General features: G+C 35.3%; 1 protein-coding gene across 1 annotated transcript in view; it reads right to left on the bottom strand.

Annotated features, from left to right (window-relative positions):
• ARFGEF1 (ADP-ribosylation factor guanine nucleotide-exchange factor 1 (brefeldin A-inhibited)) overlaps positions 1 to 21,221 on the bottom strand; it is a 133,318-nt gene that overhangs the window by 41,999 nt on the left and 70,098 nt on the right. Inside the window, exons 11-19 of the mRNA XM_012663112.1 lie at positions 20,641 to 20,740; positions 20,402 to 20,541; positions 20,187 to 20,295; positions 18,848 to 19,049; positions 12,586 to 12,697; positions 11,665 to 11,870; positions 11,298 to 11,382; positions 6,524 to 6,695; positions 4,887 to 5,038 (exon numbers count right to left, since the gene is read on the bottom strand). Of these exons, the coding sequence (XP_012518566.1) occupies positions 4,887 to 5,038; positions 6,524 to 6,695; positions 11,298 to 11,382; positions 11,665 to 11,870; positions 12,586 to 12,697; positions 18,848 to 19,049; positions 20,187 to 20,295; positions 20,402 to 20,541; positions 20,641 to 20,740 (1,278 nt within the window). The remainder of the gene's footprint in view (positions 1 to 4,886; positions 5,039 to 6,523; positions 6,696 to 11,297; positions 11,383 to 11,664; positions 11,871 to 12,585; positions 12,698 to 18,847; positions 19,050 to 20,186; positions 20,296 to 20,401; positions 20,542 to 20,640; positions 20,741 to 21,221) is intronic.

Here is a 21,221-nt window from a genome sequence, read left to right as displayed (position 1 = left end):
ATATATCATGAACATAAAGCAATAAATTTTATGATAATACTACATTAATATTTTTCAAGGCTTTCAAACAATACAAGACTTAAGGAAGTTCTGAATAAAAGAAATAAGGTTTTGGAATAGTTATCTGAAAAGCTTTCTTAGACAAAGGGGGAAAACAAACTATAAAATGCTTCCTGGGCTTAAATAAGTAGAGAGCAAGATCATAAATTCAGTAGAGGAACTTAGGCATATTTTAAGAATAGCATCTATAAATTATTCACATCAATTAAAAAATGGGAAGTCAATATACATAACAAATATTAGTTTTATCCCTGAACTCATCTTTGTAAGCTTTGTGCCTTGCAATATTGCATAGACTCTTTATTTCTAGTAGGATTATTTTAATCATTTTCCTACTTGCAACAATAACATTATTCTCTTTTCTTTAAGCCTGCTCCCTGAACATCATTTAGCCTATTTTTTTTTTTAAATTGTTAAATATTTTACATTGAGACATCAGTGATATCTCTGGTTCCTAGTTGGACAATATTTTTTTTTAAAGTTCAATAAAATACACCTTCATTATAGACTATGGAAGACACAAATATTTGTTAAAATTTTACTATCAAAACTGTGGACACCTAATGAAGTTATACTATAAAACAAAAAAAGAGCTGCTTTTTGACCACTGAAAATCCTAATTAAGCACATAACTTTAAAATGTCTGATGTAAGAGCATTCAACTGCTTTTGGTAAGTCATCATGAAGCAAAACTACATAGCCATACAGCCACAAAGATGAAAAATGTTTATACCAGTTTGCTATAGAAATGGCAACTGGAATTTTTGAACAATCTATAAAGCTGTTAGTATATATTACTAAAGCAAACAAAACCACCCAGAGCTTTGTTTCTAAACTTCGGAAAGTCAAAAAGTAAAAGTTTATAGTCTCTAAACAAAGGAACACAAGACACAGAACCTGGGTTCTAGTCCTAGCTCTGTCACTTAATCTCTCTGAATCTCATTTTTCTTCATCTGTAATACCCAAACTGCCACTACAGAGAGAAGCTATGAGAAACACATGAAGTGCAGTACTTATAAATTACAAAGTACCACGTGAAAGTAACAAATTACACATTCTATTACACAGAAACAGCAAATCTATTTGGGAACCTGTGTTATATTTCATACAAGAAGAAATACAAATGGTTCTTAAGCCAGTGAAAAAAATTTTTAACTTCATTAGGAATCAGAGACAATGATTTCTCCTATCAAATTACACCTAAATAATATCCAGGCAACAGTGAAATTGTCCACTCATAACTGTATAAACCTTTGTGAAACGCAATTTGGCAACATGTAAAAAGGTTCTTAAAAACGGCCCTTAATATTGTAATTTACATTCTAGGAATTTATCGTTCTTTCCTTCCCTCAGACAATGCTTATTTATTGGGCACTTACCACAAGCCAGGAACTACATTAAATATTGGGAAAAATAAACAGATATGGTCTTTTGCCTCATAAATGTATACAAATAATGTATATACAGATGGTCCCTGACTTAGGATGGTTTAACTTCCAATTTTTCAACTTTACAATGGTACCCATACAATCATTCTGTTTTTCATTTTCAGTACAGTATTCAATAAATTATACCTTCATTACAGAGATATTAACACTTTATTATAAAATAGATTTTGTTTTAGGTGATTTTACTCAACTGTAGGCTAAGGTAAGTGTTCTGAGCATGGTTAAGGTAGGCTTAGCTAAGGTATGTTTGGTAGGTTGGGTACACCAAATGCATTTTCGACTTACGATATTTTCAACTTACAATGGTTTTATTGGGACATAATCCCATTGTAAGTTGAGGAGCATCCGTATTTAATTATTATAAATATAATGAAGGAAAAGCATAGCATGTTATACAGGGACCTAACTTAGATTGAAGGGTCAGGGCAGAACTCTCTGAGAGAAGGTGACATTTAAACTGTAAACTACTCAGGCAAAGAAGGAAAGAATATTCTAGACAAAGGATACACCTTATATGAATGCCCTGAAAAGAATTTAAGACATTCTAGAAACTGAAAGAATGCTGGTGTAAATGCAGCATAATAAAAACAGAAGAGGACTAGCGATGGTGTTGGAGAGGCAGGTGGAGCCAGAATACAGAAGGTCTGCAAACCCTGGAGGGGTGGTTAGGTTTCATGTATCACGCAGAGTCAATGACCATTTCATTTGTATTTTAAAAAGATCACTCTGGATAAGAGGAGTGCAAAGTAAGGATGAGGATGCCTGTTAGGAAAATGCTGCAGTTATCAGCGAGAGAGAAATGAGGGCGTCTGGAGTAGGGTAGTGGCACCAGAAAAGGCAGTAGGGGGAAAGATTCTAGCTTGGAGGATGTTTAAATAAACTATAGCTAATCCAGATAATACATCACAAAAGCTGTTTATGAAATTGGGAAATTACTTATAGGAGAAACAGCAAGACATAAAATTCAATACATGGTATGTTCACAACTGCTTAACTAAGATAGAAAAGTATTAGGTTATTTAAGCATGGAATGTCTAATTTCCTTAAGTACTAAGTTTGATAGTTGATATCTGACATTTCACTTTGACACTTTTTTTTTTATTGTGAAGGTACATCCTCATTCTTTCAAACACATGTTTTGGTTTGTGATTATCTTTCATATCTTTTTTAGAGCAATTCTTGCGAAACCAGTCAAAAATTCATGTTATTTTTGAATACAGGCTCTGTCCTGGAACCAATGCAGCGCAGGCAGCTAGAAATATCAACAAAGTGTTTGGGAAGGATGTAGCTAATGAACACACAGTAGGTCGACGGTTTGAGAAGTTCCATTCTGGTAATTTTAATCTTGAAAAATAAGCCATATGGGTGACCTGAGACCAAGGTGAATAATGATGAGCTGAAAGCTATAGTAGAAGTGAATCCATCTTGACCTACACGTGAATTAGCAGCAAGGTTTGACGTTACTAGTCCAACAATATTGGACTATTTGAAACAAATGGGCAAGGTAAAGAAGGTGGATAGATTGGTACCACATGAATTAAACGACTGTCTTGAAGCTTGCCTTTCTTTGCTGTCACAACATAAAGGCGAACCATTTCTATACCATATTGTTATATGTGATGAAAAATGGATTCTTTTTGGCAGTCACAAATGTTCAGCACAATGGCTGGGTAATGATGAAGTGCTGAAGCACAGTCCAAAACCAAATACCGAATATTCATCAAAAAAACCTAATAGTGTCTGTTTGGTGATCCAGCACTGGTATTATCCACTATAGTTTCAAGAAACCTGGTCAGTCGATTACAGCAGATGCCTACTGCAACCAACAGGATGAAATGATAGGGATGCTTGCGATTAAGCAACTGAGATTGGTCAATACAGAAGAGCTAATCCTCTTGCAAGACCACATGTCACAAAAACAACACTGCTCAAACTACACAAGCTGGATGTGGAAACTCTCTGTCATTCACTGTATTCACTAGACCTTGCACCAACTGACTACCACCTCTACCAGGCTTTGGAACACTTCTTGCAAGGAATATTCAATTCTCAACAAGCTGTGGAAAATGCCTTTCACGATTTCATTGCTACTTGCTCTCTAGGCTTCTTTGATGCTGGCATAAGCAAGCTACTGTTAAGATAGCAAAACTGTGTCAATAGTTCAGGCACATATTTTGATTAATTGTACTGCTCCTTGTTTGAGATATAATAAACTAAACTGATTTGAAATAGGACATTTCATATTTAATGACCTAGTATATAAACAGTAAAAGTATTTTTCTGGGTGGTAGAATTACAGCTGGTTCCTTATTACTTTTGTTTTGTAATCTTCTATACAACCCCCACCAAGAAAAACATTATTTGAAAAGATAAGTAAAATAACGGCATGATGTTATTTAAAACAAACACATCTTTATAAAATTTATTTCATAATAAAGAAAAAATGTGTTTCTTATATTTCAACATGATTTTCTATATTATTCTAAAAGATAAGGCCAGTTATACTCCACTATTCCTTCTAACACTATGTCCTCTCATCCCATAATTCTTCATCAACTTTTAGAAATACCGTATGACACAGACCTTGAAGGAGGGGTAGAAGTTATTATACAATTTTGGAGCTGAAAGCAGCACAGAAATCTTGTAATCTTTCACTACCCATCCATATGTGTAGTCAGAACCAGAATGAGAACTTGAATTATGATCTCCAGTCTCCACAGACCATCCATCGTACCACACTGTCTCATGAAATGGAATATAACTTACCCCATTTCTCTTTTCAAACTTGACTAGACTCTTCTCCACTTCCCTACAACCCTTTTAATGCACTGCCTACTCATTTTGGAATTTGGAGAAATGATAGAAAAGAATAGAAGAATGAGGAAGAAATGGGAAATTAAATTTCAAAGAACTAGTAAGTATCATTTTCATTAAATCAACCCACAAGCACAATGCTCCGTTTTGTTCTTTACCCTACTTTTTAGGCTCCAAGCATACTCATGACCCTCATATTAGTTCCTGGGCTGGAAGCACTGGGAGAGAGAAAGAGCCTCATGATCACTTTGAAATCTGAATTCACTCCAAAGGTTTAAGTATAACTCATTTAGAGAAAATCAGGCTGAGGATTAACGATCATTCTCCAAAACTCTTCTATACTCAATCCATGAGACTACATACCAATTAATAACTTACAGTGCATAACACTTCTTGTTCTCTTTAAGTAACAGAAAATTTGTATCTACTATGCCTTAAATAACATGGCTATAGCTTCCAGGTCTACATTAATGTGTTATATCACTGTAATTCCTTAACTTAAAAATATGCTGAACAAAATTATATATTAATGTATGCTGCAATTAAGTTATCAGAAATTCTAACCTTAAACATGGGCCTCACATGCTCCAAATGTGTTGCACTTGTAAAAGGTGCCTGAACATGGCTCACAGCCTCCATGAGTGCTTTAGCTGTCTTGGCCATCTGTTCCATTTCTAAGTTATACAGAAGTCTTCTTTGTTTTTCACTGGCTACATCTGAAACGACAAACGCTATTAGCATTTAAGATATAAAGGCATTTAAGAATGCTATTTTGATGTTTTACTATCAAATAATAAACACCACCAATTCAAGAAGCTAGACACAAAAGGTCACATATGATTCTGCTTATGTGAAATATCCAGAATGGATAAATCCATAGTAACAGAAAGTCGACTGGTGTTTACCAGGGGCTGGGAGGAAGGCGAATGAGGAGTATCTGCTGAACGGGTTCGGGGTTTTATTCTGGGGTGATGAAATGTTTTGGAACTAGAAAGAGGTGGTGGTTACACAACATTGTCAATGTACTAAATGTTACTGAATTCTTCACTTTTAAATGGTTAATTTTATGTTATGTGAATTTCACCTCAAAAAAGAGCCTGGACTAGGAGTCAAGGATAAGTAGAAAACCTATGAAAAGGGGAGAAAGTGGGTATAACCTTCAGAGTCATAATAAAAGTATTACGGAAAAAAACCTAAATATGGGATAGGAGAATAGCGGAAGAGAGGTAAAAGGCAATGGCATCCTTGTACCACACGTGCTTGAATGACTGCTCCTGAGTTAACAAGAAAACACTGGTCCTAACACTCCAGGGTAATTTTAATGTTTTCAGCACAACACCATCTCCTTCCCATTTTCAGCTTCTCATTGATTTCCTACCAGCATATAAAAAATAGGACAGAGAAAGAGGGATATGAGCATATTATAATATATAATACAGTTTCTCTCCTGTCAATACAATCTTGCTACTGCAATTTTTTCAAGCTTACGATTTCACTTCCAAGTAGAAGTGCTGAGAAAGGCAGGAAGCTTCTTTCTATATTACTCTTACATTCTTGAACCATTACCCTCACCTCATTCCTGAAGTCAGATTTCAGCTCTAATTACCACTGTCTCCATTTACACAGTGTCTAGAACAGAAATGAGTCCACAGTTGACTCCTACTGCTAGGTATTAATAGATCTAGGGACTCTACTTAAGTTATGGTCTGTCTGAAGCAGTGAATTCCAACTCCATGAGCTCCCCAAGACTCTCACCCTCCCCAGCTCCTCCAGTCACCCCTACTCCCGGCTTCCATCTAAGTGTCATGATAGATGAACAGATGGAAAGATGTTGCTCGAAGATGATGAGACAGAAAAAAAAAGAGTTGAAGTCTGACTACAGGGGTTGTCTAACCAATCTCTTTGACCTCCAAATCCTGGCTGAGATTAACTGCTAAATGGATGAGTATACATTAAACACACAGTAACACATGCATATTATGTAGCATTTTCTATTAATCACTGGTCAGTTTATCATTCTTCAGGGTGTAGAGAAAAAATACACTTGGATTACCCAACTGTATATTAGAATATTCTCATCAAAATGTGTTTCTCACCCATATTTATATGGTTACTTTATTCTAAATCAAGTGAAATACTCTTTTAAGGACCCCTATTTTTTTCCCTTGAACAATAAGGACTCGATCGATTTGGTTACTTACTTTGTTTACTTGATTTTGTAGGGATTGTTAGTTCTTTTGTTTCTTTCATTGATATCTTTTTCCCGGCTATTTCATTATAGATGGCTGACAGATACTCTTCAGGAAGGTCTTTACTGTCATTGATACCTCTATTCATCTTAATGTACTGTTCCTTTGTCATTTTATTTTTAACCTGGATATGAAAAACCATTATAATTCCTAAAAATTAACATAAAAGTTTCACTTGTATTTTAAGAACTGAATACTCATGAGAGATTTTATAATTACTTTGAGATAGGACGTGCAAAATGTTTAACAAAACATATATAAAAATGAAAAAAAAAGCCACAGAAAATGAAGGCAATGTAGAAAAGACCCATTCTGGCATAAACTAATTCATCCTTCTCTGCAGTGGACATGAGCAATTTGCAATAAGAAAGGAGACTGGATAATGAAATCATTTGGTTTTGCCTGAGACTTAAAAGCTCTTGCAGTCTTTTAAAAAGGGCTACAGCAATTATTAAAAATAAAGGTATTAAAAACATTCAAATCTTAGTTCAGAAGAACATAAACGTGTTGCTAAAAAACTTTAAAGGGTTAAAAACTGATTTTATTTAACAGTGGATGCAAGAATAACAATAGCTGAAATTTACTTACAACAAGAGAACAATCTCTTTGACCGAGTCATTGTGGCAACTGAATTATATTAGGTGATCTGGACAAAGTATTCTAGGACTGCTTTGTCTTGTTTAAGAGTATGCTGAACAGAAATGTCCTACTTTGTACCTTGATAAAGCTATGGAATATAAGTTTGGAGTCTGTAAAATGGTAGCCCTGTCACCAAACTTTGGAACAAGCACAGCCAAAATGTTTATACTGTATCTCCAGAAACTGAGGCAGATAAAATCCAGAAGTCTTATATATCTGAAGAGATATTTATTTAACTAAATATATTCCTACCTACCACCTTCCATACAGAATTTAAGGCAATTCTAAAGATAAGGCTCCCGTAAATTTACATGAAAGTACATAGAACAATAATCAAGCAAGTCATCAGAAGCTTGCAAAAACCATAAGAGCCAGGCACAGTGGCTTGCACCTATAATGCCAGCTACTCGGGAGGCTGGGGTGGGAGGAGTGTCCAGCCTGAACAATATAGTGAGATCTTGTCTCATAGAAAAAAACGAAACAAAAAATGACTGTAAAGAGACCAGAGTGTTTAGAAAATATAACTGGGATTCATGCGCTTATTTACTTCAGATTACTCTGCAAACAGATCTTTCTAACCTGTCAGAGAAAGGTGCTAGGAGTGCTTTTCCTATACAAGTGTAAAAATATTACCATGTAATTTTTCAAATGTAACTTATTATCTAAGGGAATAAAATTCTATCATATAACTTTAAAAACTCATCTTCAGTCATAGCACTAAAAAAGTACAAAAGAAAGAAAGCCGTATTACCTAAAGTTCTGACAAATGCTTAAAAACAGACCAGGAACATCAAAATAAAAGACCGCACAAGTGCTGCCAAGAAGAGGTAAAGGGAGATGTCTGTCACCTGGAAATTTTGAGCATGGCAAAACGTTTCAGCATTATGCCATTAAGAGGCAGAAAGAAGTCTTGACACAAAATCTGAAGTAGCAGTTAAGTGTCTATGGATCTGGGTTGGGACTCCCAGAAGATGGGAGTAGAGATTTTGCTTTCAGGCATACAAAATAAAGCACACTGCTCACACTGAACACTTCTACCACAGTGGGATTCTGGAAGCATGTAAAACTTTTCTGCTCCTGACACCTTTTATGGAACACTCTACTCTTCACTTTTATTCTCAAGTGCTTAAATAAAGCTGTGCCTTGTTTAGCGTTTAAATCACTTAAAGTTGGTTTTTACTACTGATGATTAATATACACAAAAAATTTAAATGTTCTAAACATACCTCGAAAATTTAAAAATTCACTGACTCACACACTATATAAAAGGTAGCCTAATTATAAATACTCTAAGTGCAAATATGGCTTGTTAAAATTCACCTGTATTTTAAGTTTGAAAACTGAGAATGAGAAGAATCAGTTTTAAGAAATTCCTTTAAAGTTTACCCGTATTCTTTTAAAATGTTGTTATTTGTCATAGTTCATATGGTTCTCAACTAGGGCCAAGATTATGGTTCAATTTTCTAACAGGCTACTTAGCTTCGTAAGAACTCACAAGCTGCTCTACAGCTGCAGGCTGCGTATCAGCACACGATGCCAAGCAGCAATCTGACAAGGAACGGGCTGACGACAAGCAGTTGCCACTGCTAGATAGGACTGCAAGCACATGGTCTATTAACAGAAATCACACACTGAAGACATTATTCTCAAGATAATGCTCCCTAAATGAATGTCTTTAACAACTTTCAGCAATCTGGGTACTTATGAAAAGACACAAAAGGAAATTTAAATATTTCTTCAAAATAACTCAGCATGAACATGTACATATGTATAGGAAAATATGGCACAGGTGCATATGATATTACTTATTCATTTATAGAACCAAATGTCTTTAAAAATATAATCTTCTAAAAACAAAGGAATGTAAGCCCAGGTTATAAATACTGTGGTTTAGACTGAAAAATGAGATGAAAAATCAGACTGAAAACTCTGATATAAAGATATCTAAATAAATCATTATCTGTGGACTGCCTTATAAAACCATGGAAAAAAGTAATCAGGCTGGATAATGAAAACTCTGAAAGACGGGCTGCTTTGACTATATTGCAATGATATGCCAAAGGCACATCTTAAATGATTAAAATCTTAAATAATTTTTTTAAGAAGTCCTATATAAAATCAAGTAAATCTGTAGTAAATGCATAGTTGTTCAATGGTGATGTTTATAATAGGAGTAACTTCATATATATAATACTCCCACCTCGTTTGGTATATAATTTTCATATCAACCCCGCCTTAAACATCTCAAAATACACACCAAAAAAATCTCCATACTGCAAAGGTTAATCTCAAACTCCAAATAAAATTTAGTTTTTCCAATACATCTTGGATTAGTAAATATACAATTTATTTTATATCCTAAGAATAATAAATGTCATTAGATACCTACCCCTAGAAATATGAAGAAATTCTTATAATTTGTAAAGATAATTTTACACAAAGATATCAAAGCATGTTCTTAAAAACTAAGCAAAAAACATAAAAACTTTAAAAATAACATTTTTAGTGGATATCAGAAATAAAGTGACACTTCTTTAATATTTAAGAAGGAATTATGAATTTTATGAGGCAAATGAAATTTGAACATTTCCTAGATATCAGATGTTTTAAAATTATTGTTAATTTTTTAGGTGTGATAGTATTGTGGTTATGTTTAAATATAGTATTTTTCTTTTAGAGATACATACTGAAATAAATACAGATAAGATGATATCTGGGATTTGCTTCAAAATTATCTAGGGGAGGGGAAGGATGTAGATAGAATAAGACTGGCCATACAGTGACAATTGTGCAAGCTGGGTGATGAGTATATGAGGGTTCTTTATACTAATCTCTCTACTGTTTAAGTTTGAAACATTAAAAAAAAAAAGTTGGTTTATATATAGTGTTTTTACATGTTGTGACAAATATAGACGGAAGACCTATAAATATCTTTCTAGATTAAAATATGTCTTAAGTTTAATATAGTTGTCTGTCACGAGAATGACACATACAGGTATATTTTACAGATACCTAAAAGTCTTAATTAGAATTACTACCGAAAATGAATGGAAGTTTTTCAAAAGAAGATAGACAAATGGCCAACAAACATACGAAAAAATGCTAAACATCACTAATCATCAGGGAAATGCAAATTAAAACCACAATGAGATATCATCTTACTCTTATTAGAATGGCTTTTATTGAAAAGTCAAAAAAACAATAGATGCTGGTGTGCATGCAGAGAGAAAGGAATGCTTATTCACTGTTGGTGGAACTGCAAATTAGTACAAACCCTATGGAAAACATATGGAGATTTCTCAAAGAACTAAAGTAGGCCTACTACTCAATCCAGCAATCCTACTACTGGGTATCTACCCAAAGGAAAATAAGTCATTTTATCAAAAGACACCTGCACTCCAATGTTTATTGCGACACAATTCACAATAGCAAAGATGTGGAATCAATACAAGTGCTCATCAATTCATGAGTGGATTAGCAAAATGTGATATATGTATACCATGGAGCACTACTCAGCCATAAAAAAGGATGAATTAACACCTTTTGTAGGTATTTGGAAGGAAGTGGAGACCATTACTCTAAGCTAAGTATCTCAAGAATGGAAAAACAAATATCACATGTACTCTAATAAATTGGAACTAACTGATGGGCACAGAAGTACACAGAGGAAAGTAAAAGTCATTGGAAATCAAGCAGGTGGGGAGGCGGGGAAGGGCAGAAACCCACCTAACAGGTACAATGAACACTATTCAGGTGATGGGCACATTTATAGCCCTGCCTCAAGCCATGTATGAAAAACATTTGTACCACCTTAATATTTTAAAATTTTAAAAAGTAACAAAAATAAACTTAAAGAACAATATGAATTTTAAAGGCCAATAAAATGACCTGTTAAATTATTTAAAAAAATAAAAGAGTTACTACTGAAAATCGCTTTTGTAAAATGTGTATCAACCCAGATTAAATACCCCAATTTGGTGATCGGTTTAACTGAATAAGATTAAAATTTTAACTATTACTTAGTGAATTCAAAAGTACGTATTTAACAGTGCTACTTACTGTAAAACCAACTTAGAAGAAAACATACCTGTGGACTGTGAAGGTCAGTGGTCAACATGATAATTGAGTAAGCCAAAACATAAGCAGTATCTGCACTCGCAAAAAGGGTTTGTCTGAGAAAATAAACATACCATGTTATAAACTTTTACTGTTTTATCATTCCATTTAAATAAGTCATCCCAAACCCCACAGCACTTTTAATTTTCTCTCTCACGACTTATGTTCTATCTCACATTATAATTTTTTATGGATTTGTCCTATCATTTCCAGATCGAAGACAATCTAAATTCTCTAAGGCAAGGGATTATGTCCTATTATTTCTAAATCCCTGGGTGCTTCCTAGCACAGTGTCTTGAATATAGCTGACAATCAATAAGCATTTGGATCTTATTTACCCTTGGTTGCATTCTAGGTATCTTGCAGCAAATTTTTCCATTAATCGATCAATTTTCTGAGCTTCCCCTGGAAGACGGAATCCTTCCAGAAACATGCGAAGAGCTGAAACAAAGTCCTTTCCCAAAAAGTCATGTTGGTCCACATATGCATACATGACTTCTTTGTTAAATTTATCATTATCTCCCAGGAATTCACCCACTTGAGTCTAAAGTAAAAACAGAAGATAGAAATTGATATTCTAAAGGCATGTTACATTTGCCACACAACCATTTAAAAAGCAGAAAAACCCATAAGATTCACATGTTTCTGACTATAAGATAAACAATTCCAAACATGAAGCTAAAAATTAAACTACTAAATGCACTTATAAAAATATCAAGATATTCTTTTGAGTTCAGAAAATTTAAAAGGCAAAATTTATATTTTACACACATACACACACGCAGAGTTTTCCCTGGGGTATTTTGGGGCACTGGTTCCAGGATCCTCCCTTGGGTACCCAAATCCATGGATGCCTAAGTCCTTTATATAAAATGGTGCAGTATCTGCATATAACCTATGCACACACACCCCCATATTTTAAATCATCTCTAGATAATTATAATACCTAATAATTGTAAATCTATGTAACTAGTTGCTATACTGTACTGTTAAGGGAATAATGATAAGGGAAAAAGGTCTGTACATCTCCAGCACAGACACAACCATCCATTTGTCCCTGAATATTTTCAATCGCAGTTGACTGAATCCATGGACATGGAGGGCCAACTATATATATTTATATTATAACCAAGGTTATTCTTTAGGTTTTACTTACCTTCATACTTAGGAAAACATTTTAAAGGGGCAATAACATGTATTATTAACATAAAAAGGAATTTTATAGAAAAGGTTTGAATGAGATAAAATGGTATTCTTACAGAGTCTAATCTTTCCTCTTGATGTAAGAATTGGGCAATATCTTCAGGTGTAGTGCCAAGCATCCCCTGTTCTTGGAGGTACTGTATTCCTCTCTTTGGTTTCTTATTAAATCTAGATGATGTTAAAGTTAATGAGAACATTAAAAATAGAAAACCATTTGTATTTCCTGAAAAGAATATCTTAAACTACAGTCACTTAATTTTCCAATAGCACTCAGGAAAAAGAAACTTATTTAATATAATCAATATATGAATGTACTAAAATATTACATTGTACAAAGTTTTCTTTTCCTTTTAGAAAAGAATCTCGAATGAGGCCAGGTATGGTGGCTCACACCTGTAATCCCAGCCCTTTGGAAGGCTGAGGCAGGGAGATTGCTTGAGGCCAGGAGTTCAAGACTAGCAGCCTGGGCAACATAGTGAGACCCTGTCTCTATAAAAAATAAAAAAATTAGCTGGCTGTGGTGGCACGTGCCTGTAGTCCCAGCTACTGGGGAAGCTGAGCCGGGAGGATCAATTGAGCCCTGGAGTTTGAGGTTACAGCGACCTATGATCATGCCACTGTACTCCAGCCTGGGCAACAAAGACAGACCCTGTCTCCAAAAAAAACCACAATAAATAAATAATTTTTAAAAAGAAATAAAAGAGTTTCAAGTGGAAGGCCATATTTATCACTGAAATGGATCATTTCACATACTTTTTGTTGCAGTATAGTATATTTTTTAATCCGTATCAACAGCTGTAACTAGACTATTAGAGACAATGACATGTAGTAGATGAACTTTATAGCTGTGAATACTAATAACTCCCAGAGGCATACCTTGTTTATTGCACATCATAACATTTCAAACTTTTTCATTATTATTATTATATCTGTTATGCTAATCTATAATCAGTGATCTTTGACGTTACTATTTTAATTGTTTTGGGGCATCACAAACCGTGCCCATATAAGATGGCAAACTTAATCGATACATGTTTATGTCCAGACTGCTCCGCCAATTGACCGTTTCCCCACCTCTCTCCCTCTTACCTGGCCTCCCTATTCCCTGAGACACAACATTATTGAAACTAGGCCAATTAATAACTCAACTAGGCCAATTAATAACCCAACAATAGGCTTTAAGTGTTCAGCTGAAAGGAGAAGTCACACCTCTCCCACTTTAAATCAAAAGCTAGAAATGATTTAGTGAAGAAAGCATGTTGAAACCAGAAATAGGAGTAGAGGTAGGCCTCTTGCACCAAATAGCCTCGTTGTGAATGCAAAAGAACAGTTGTTGAAGGAAAGTGAAAGTGTCACTCCAGTGAACACACAAATGATAGGAAAGCGAAACAGCCTTATTGCTTATATGACAAAATCTTACTGTTCTGGATAGACACAACGCTCCCTTAAGCCAAAGCCTAATCCAGAGCAAGGCCCTAATTCTATGAAGGCTGAGAGAGGTGAGGAAGCTGCAGAAGAAGAGTTTGAGGCTAGCAGAAGTTGGTTCATTAGGCTGAAGGAAAGCAGCCACCTCTGTAACATAAAAGCACAGCAGCAAATGCTGATGGAGAAGCTGCAAGTTACTCAGAAAATCTAGCTAAGATCATTGCTGAAGGTGGCTCCACTACACAATGGATTTTTCCATGTAGATGAAACAGCCTTCTATTGGAAGAAGATGCCATCTAGGGCTTTCAAAGCTAGAGGAAAAGTCAATGCCTGGCTTCAAAGTACAGGCAGATTCTCTTGTTAGGGGCTAATACATCTGGTGACATTAAATTGAAGCCAATGCTCATTTTCCATCTGAAAATCCTAGAATAACAGAATAACAGAGCCTAAATGACAGCACATCTGTTTACAGCATGGTTTACTGAATATTTGAAGCCTATTGTTGAGATCTACTGCTCAGAAAAAAAAGATTCCTTTCAAAAGGAATCTCATTGAAAATACACCTTGTCACCCAGGCAATGTACAAGGAGATAAATGTTTTCATGCCTGCTAACACAACATCCGTTCTGTAGCCCATGAATTAAGGAGTAAATCAGACTTAAGAAATACATTTTGTAAGTCTATAGCTGTCATAGAGAGTGATTCCTCTGTTGGATCTGGGCAAAGTAAAATGAAAACCTTCTAAAAAGGATTCACCATTCTAGATGCCTTAAGAACATGTGTGATTCATGGGAGAAGGCCAAAATATCATTAGCAGGAGTCTGGAAGAAGTTGATTCTGACCCTCATGGATGACTTTGAAGGGTTCAAGACTTCAGTGAAGGAAGTAACTGCCAATGTGATGGAAATACCAAGAGAACTTAAATTAGAAGTGGAGCCTGAAGATGAGCCTGAATTGCTGCAATCTCATGATCGAACTTTAACAGATGAGGAGTTGCTTCTTTATGGATAAGTGAAGAAAGTAGATTCTTGAGATGGAATCTACCGGTGAAGATGCTGTGAACACTCATGAAATGACAACAAAGGATTTAGAATATTCCGCAAACTTTGTTGATAAAGCAGCAACAGGGTTTGAGAAGACTGGCTCCAATTTTGAAATAAGTTCTATAGTAGGTAAAATGCTATCAAACAGCACCACATGCTACAGAGAACTCTTTCGTGAAAGGAAGAGTTAATCATTGTAGCAAACATCACTGCTGTCTTATTTTAAGAAACGGCTGCACCCACCTTAACCTTTAGCAACCACCGCTCTGATTAGTCCAGCAGCCATATACATCAAGGCAAGATCCTCCACCAGCAAAATGATTATGACTTGCTGAAGGTTCAGATGATCATTAGTATTTTTTAGCGATGGAGTATTTTTAAGTTAAGGTATGTACATTTTTTTTAGACGTAATGCTATTGCACACTTAATAGACTATGGCATAGTATACACATAACTTTTAATTGTACTGGGAGACCAAAAAATTAGTGTGACTTGCTTTATTGTGATATTCACCATATTGAGGTGGTATGGAACTGAACCCACAATCTCTGAGATATGCTTGTACTTTGAATACATATTTTCCTAAATCTTCAAGTAATCTTGGCTCATTTGTCCAAATGTATTAGACTGGAACACAAAACCTCTCTCAATATATCTCCAGATTCTCTCACCCCCTTCTCACTCATCTCCTCCCATATATCCTATTCCATTCCCCAAACATACGTATTTTCAGAGTCTATTTCCTCTCCATGCCCTTTACCTGCTCCATTCACTGGGTACTCTCACACATGCTTACGGATCCAACTCAAATGTTACCTCTTTGTTTACAAATCATTTACTCCCTATTTTTACTACTTTGGTGCGTCATCACCTGTTAATTGGCCTACTGCAAGAGTTCTTAAATGGTCTCCCCATCTCCTTTTGCCCATATTCTAATCTGTCAAATCCACTTTCAGGATACTGGCAAAGTCATATTCACAAAACAAATCTGATGATTCCACTCCTCTCTTAAAATCCTTCACTAACTAGCATGCCAGTCTCAAGAGATACAAGACAAAAACTCCTTTACATACAGAATAAGGCCTTCTGCAATCTAGATCCAATTCAATGCTCTCCTCTCATCTCTTGCTATTCCTCTTCACCCTGCCCCTGCCAAGCTGAACAATAGTCTTCAAATGTCCTCCCTTCCCCCGGTGCTGCTGTGCATGCCATTCTCTCTGTCTGGAATGCTCTTGCCTATTCTATCTTCCTAATGATTCTCCTGTCAAGTTTTAATTCAACCATAATCACATACTTTTACTAAAATTAAACATTTTCCACTGAGATAAACACAGTCCTTGTTCTCTAAAAGTTCTCACTGTAATGGAAGAAACACTATTTTAAAAAATTTTAATAGTAAAAATGCAACAAATAAATACATTCGCAAGGGAAGAAAATAACAGAAGTGACTGATTAAGATGGTCATGATATATTTTCTGGGAAAGGTGACTCTGGAACTGAGTTTTGAAGAATGATTATATCTCTAATAGACAATAAACAAAAACATCTCAGAGAAGGAGATAGCATACTGATACACAAAAGTGTAAGACAGCGTATCATCACAAACAGAGAAATGGCAGGTATTAAAGCCCAGAATCCAGCAGATCCAAATCACGAAGGTACTATATACAATATACTGCCATCACAAGCAGCTTTGCCTTTATTGTCTAAGAGGAAGAGAGGGAAGAAACAGAAGCAGGCTTTCATTTAAGAAAGATTACTCTAGTTAAGTGTGAGAAAGACTAAAGAATGAATAAGACCACAGAAAGGTAAGCCAATTATAAAAGATTATACTAGTCAAGGCAAGAAATGGTGATGATTTTACTTGTGAGAATAGCTGTGGAAGATGGAGAAAAGAAAATAGATTGCAGACATATTTAGGAAATAGAACCAACAGGATTTAGTGACACATTATACTCAAGAGTGAGGGGAAAATCTAAGCTAATTTCCAGGATTCTAGCTTATAAATTTATTAACATGCTGGGGTCATTTGCCTAAATAAGAAATACAGAAACAATAGAGTTTTCTGTTTGTCTTTTGTTTTTGTTTTTGGTAATAGCATTACAGTGCTGATTATGAAGAGAACAGAGACTGATAAATCTGGTTATAGATGTGCTGAGTGTGCGAAATTATGCCATATCCTGTGAAGATTCCAACAAGCAATTAGAGATATGAATCTGGACTTAAGTAGAGGTATTTACGATAAAAATTATACTTGGGAGTTGTAAAATATTAGCACATAGATAGTAACTGAAGTCATGAAAAAGAACATGATCCTTTAAAAGAAGATACAAAGTAAAAAAGAAAAGCGCTGAGAGACAGAACCCTTGCAATGCCATCATGTATGCAGGAGAAAAAGAGCCCATAACAAGACTGAGACCACACGGTCAGAGGGTAGGAAGGAAACAAGATAGAATGGTGTCACAAAAGGAACAGTTGTGGATGAGTATATTGGGAACACAGCTACGTGAAAGCATTCTCATTAATGGCAAGGTAGAAATCAAGTCCAGTAGCTGAGAGAAGGACTGGAAGCTAGGGAGACCTCTACTCTGAAGCTCTGTGACTGCTCCCTCTCTCTCACTCCTCAAGTACTTCCGATAGAGTTATCATACCTTAGTAGCGCTTTGAACAATCTCTTATTGACTGTATACAGTACTATTTTTTAAAAATATTTTGCCCATATTTAGACTATAATCTTGAATACAGGGACCAGTGCCTTCATGGTGCTTGGCACATAGTCCCAAGTATCAAATATGTGTTTGCTGAGTGGCCAGCAGAATTTTGGTATGCATATTTGTTTACACATACTAGACAGTGAGCCCCTCAGAAGGAAGGACTGTTTCATTCATCTAGTTTCCTCAAGACCTTGCATGACATATGGAACAGAGGGGACTTCAATAAATATTGACTGAACAATCAGAATGAATAAAATATTGATGACTATTTCCTGAGGTAATTTCGTAAGATTTTATAATTTTCTAACAGAATACGTGTACATTTTTGTCAAATTTTTTTCATATGAACACTGAAAAAAAGACACTTGAACATCCATCAAAACGCACTGCTTATCAGGAAGAAATGCTTTACAGCAGAAGCGGCAAAGCAAGTAAACATACAAGGGAATTTTTAATAGTTTACAATAGCTGGATTCATGGAGAAAGACCAGTAATATCATTTTTTCCTTATGGCATCTCTTTGAAAGAAGAGATGGGCAATAAGAGAAAAGGAAGGCAGCATGGTAGTATTCACACAGACAGATAGCACAGACCATAGTAGGAAAGTTGAGGTCACAAGATTAGGGTCTGGTACAGTAGCCAGGTGGGAAAGAGAGGTGATCATCTTGTCAACACATAAAACCAATAACAAGAGTAGTGTTTTTGTAACCCAACTGAAGAAAACGTAAAACATATAAAGGAGCAAAGCTAGCTCGAAGTTTCATACTTAAAATTTTTTGATTTGTCACATGATTGGGAAATGTAATAGGTGATTTCATAACTGAGCTAAACAATGCAAAATTACACAGATGATGTTCATCAACAGCAATTAATATATTGGGCAAATTAATTTATATGACAACTACAGTTTGGCATTATAAGAATCTATTTGGGCTAGGCTGCAATGAATAAGGGGAGCTGAATAAGGAGCCAACAGAATTCTTGGATCCAAGAGAACTACCCCATTTTACTCACTGAACGGTGGTAATGAAGGAATAAAAAATAATCAGAAGATGCAGAGAAACCCAGGGCAGGGGTGGCACAGTACTGGCAGAGGAATATTCAATAACGTTTCTCCTTAAAATGTGAAACTTACAAATCTATCCCTTGTTCTATTATTTCTTTTTGTTGCTTTAGGACCTCAAATTGTTCTGGATTATCAGTGCCAGACATCTGTGTACTGTAGCTGCCTATTCCTGATGATGATGTGGACTCCAAGGAATTTAAACTTCCATATCTGTTTATTGTCTCAGGGTGTTTGATTTCATTCATGTCTTGCTCTGAGGGTTTCTCCTGACCTGAAAGAAGAAAAACTGATATAGTACATTAATCTGTCAAAGAAAAAAAATGTGAAAGGGAAAACAAATTCTCAAATAAAGCAAGGCATTTCAATGTTGCTTAGATACCTATTTAATACAAATAAAGTATTAGGTGACATAATAAACAATATACTTTGATATAAAAACACACTGTAACTTGTTACACGTACAGGTCTACACCTGTGGTCCCCAATCCCTAGGCAGTAGACTAGTACTGGTCTGTAGCCTGTTAGGAACCAGGCCACACAGCAGGAGGTAAGCGGTGGGTGAGCAAGTGAAGCTTCATTTATATTTACAGCTCCTCCTCATCACTTGCATCACCACATAAGCGCCCCCTCCTATCAGATCAGCAGTGGCATTAGAGTCTCCTGGGAGCACGAACCATACAGTAAACTGCAAATGCGAGGGATCTAGGTTGTGTGCTCCTTATGAGAACCCAATGCCTGATGATCTGAAGTGGAGCTGAGGCACTGATGCTAGCACTGGAGAGCAGCTGCAAATAGATTATTATTAGCACAAAGGTTTGAAGACACAATAAATGTAATGCGTTTCAATCATCCCAAAACCACCCTCCCCACTCTGGTCCATGGAAAAATTGTCTTTCAGGAAACCAGTCTCTGGTGCCAAAAAGGTTGGGGACCACTATCTATACCGTTAAGAGGAGCTCTTTTTGCACTTGCAGTGCCGAGTATCCGCTGGATTTCTGCTCTCAGCTCATTTGCATGAGGAATAGTTTCCAGTAACACTAACGTAGCCCTGCAGCTATAAGTTTTTCTCTGAATGAGGGTAAACATCAAACACAGATGAACAATTCAACCTTCTCCAAACATACTGGCTTTAATATATTTTCTCTATAATTATAATAAAGTTACATAAATATACTTCACTTTATATAATATTCAAAATATTTCTAGGAAGATCTGGAAAGAAAAAATAGTTTGAATAAGTTGGAAAATTCACAATTTTAAAGCTAGTCATTTAACTCATAGAGAATGTTTCCTTATCAGTTAAATGAAAAAATACATCATGAAACTGTTTTAACAGCATCTGCAACTATCCTCCAAAGTATCATTTAGTTAAAATGATGAAGAATTACAATGCAAAATGTCACCTTACCAAGAGTTGTCTGAGAGTTGGGATTCACATACTGATCCTTACTCCATTCAACCATACACTTCAAAATCGACACTAAGCATTCTAGACCTTTTTTCCTCAGGCTCAATTCCTACAAAATAATTCAAAAATACAATAAAAACAAAAATTCTTTTAAGGAAAACACCTGGCTCTTCCTTGGCAAAGTTTAAATTTGAAAATGTTTCTAAAGTTCTTACCTGAACATTACTCATACCAAGTTCTTGACTGCCCCTTCCTTGAGCGATTTTTGATAGATCATTTACTAGTCTTTCAAATATATTGGCTGCATTTAAGTCACAGTCATAGTTTACATAAATATCCACTACACTTTGAGCATCTGTAACAATATAACATATTAATTTTAACAAAATGCATTGAGTATATACATACATTGGGCCTTTTAAATATCTAAGAGATAATAAATAATTTCAAATACCTGCACAAATCCTTGTCAGTGTCTGAATAACCATCCATTTGTGATCAAATGAGCTGGTAGATGTTTCCAAAATGTATAAGAAAATTTCTTTAAAGAACACCTGTGATTAGGGGAAAACTTCTATTTAAAATATTGTTTAGAATTCACATGTGTATTACTTCTTAAACATTCCAAGCTGTAGAGGAGCAGAGATTAGGACCCAGGCTCCTGTGGAGTTCCAACTCTTTCTGAGTTCCATCTCTGAAACCTCAGAACTGAAATAACTTTGGTGAGTGACTTAAACTTGCCTTTCTAGTACCAGCACTGCACTTTACATTGTTGTGTTTTGTTTACCATCACATAGCTACTACAAGAGAAAAATGCAAAGATGTGGAGTTCTTCTGGGTAATAATTTCTTGAACATATTTACAAAACTAATATAACTTAGGCTTCATTTTTAACCCCCTCAAAGAGCATAATTTATGCTCTGTTCATCAGTTATATTTTTTAGACATTCTAGTACTGGGCAGGCCTGTTTCTAGATTCAAATGTAACTTATACTCTATCAACACAATAAAAAGGACCTAGGTCTTTTTTTTTTT

The sequence above is a fragment of the Propithecus coquereli genome, unplaced genomic scaffold (assembly GCF_000956105.1).
Source record: "Propithecus coquereli isolate 6110/MARCELLA unplaced genomic scaffold, Pcoq_1.0 Scaffold8, whole genome shotgun sequence".
NCBI lineage: Eukaryota > Metazoa > Chordata > Mammalia > Primates > Indriidae > Propithecus > Propithecus coquereli.
The sequence above is the reverse complement of the archived record's forward strand: the minus strand, read 5'-3'. Positions and strand labels throughout refer to the sequence as shown.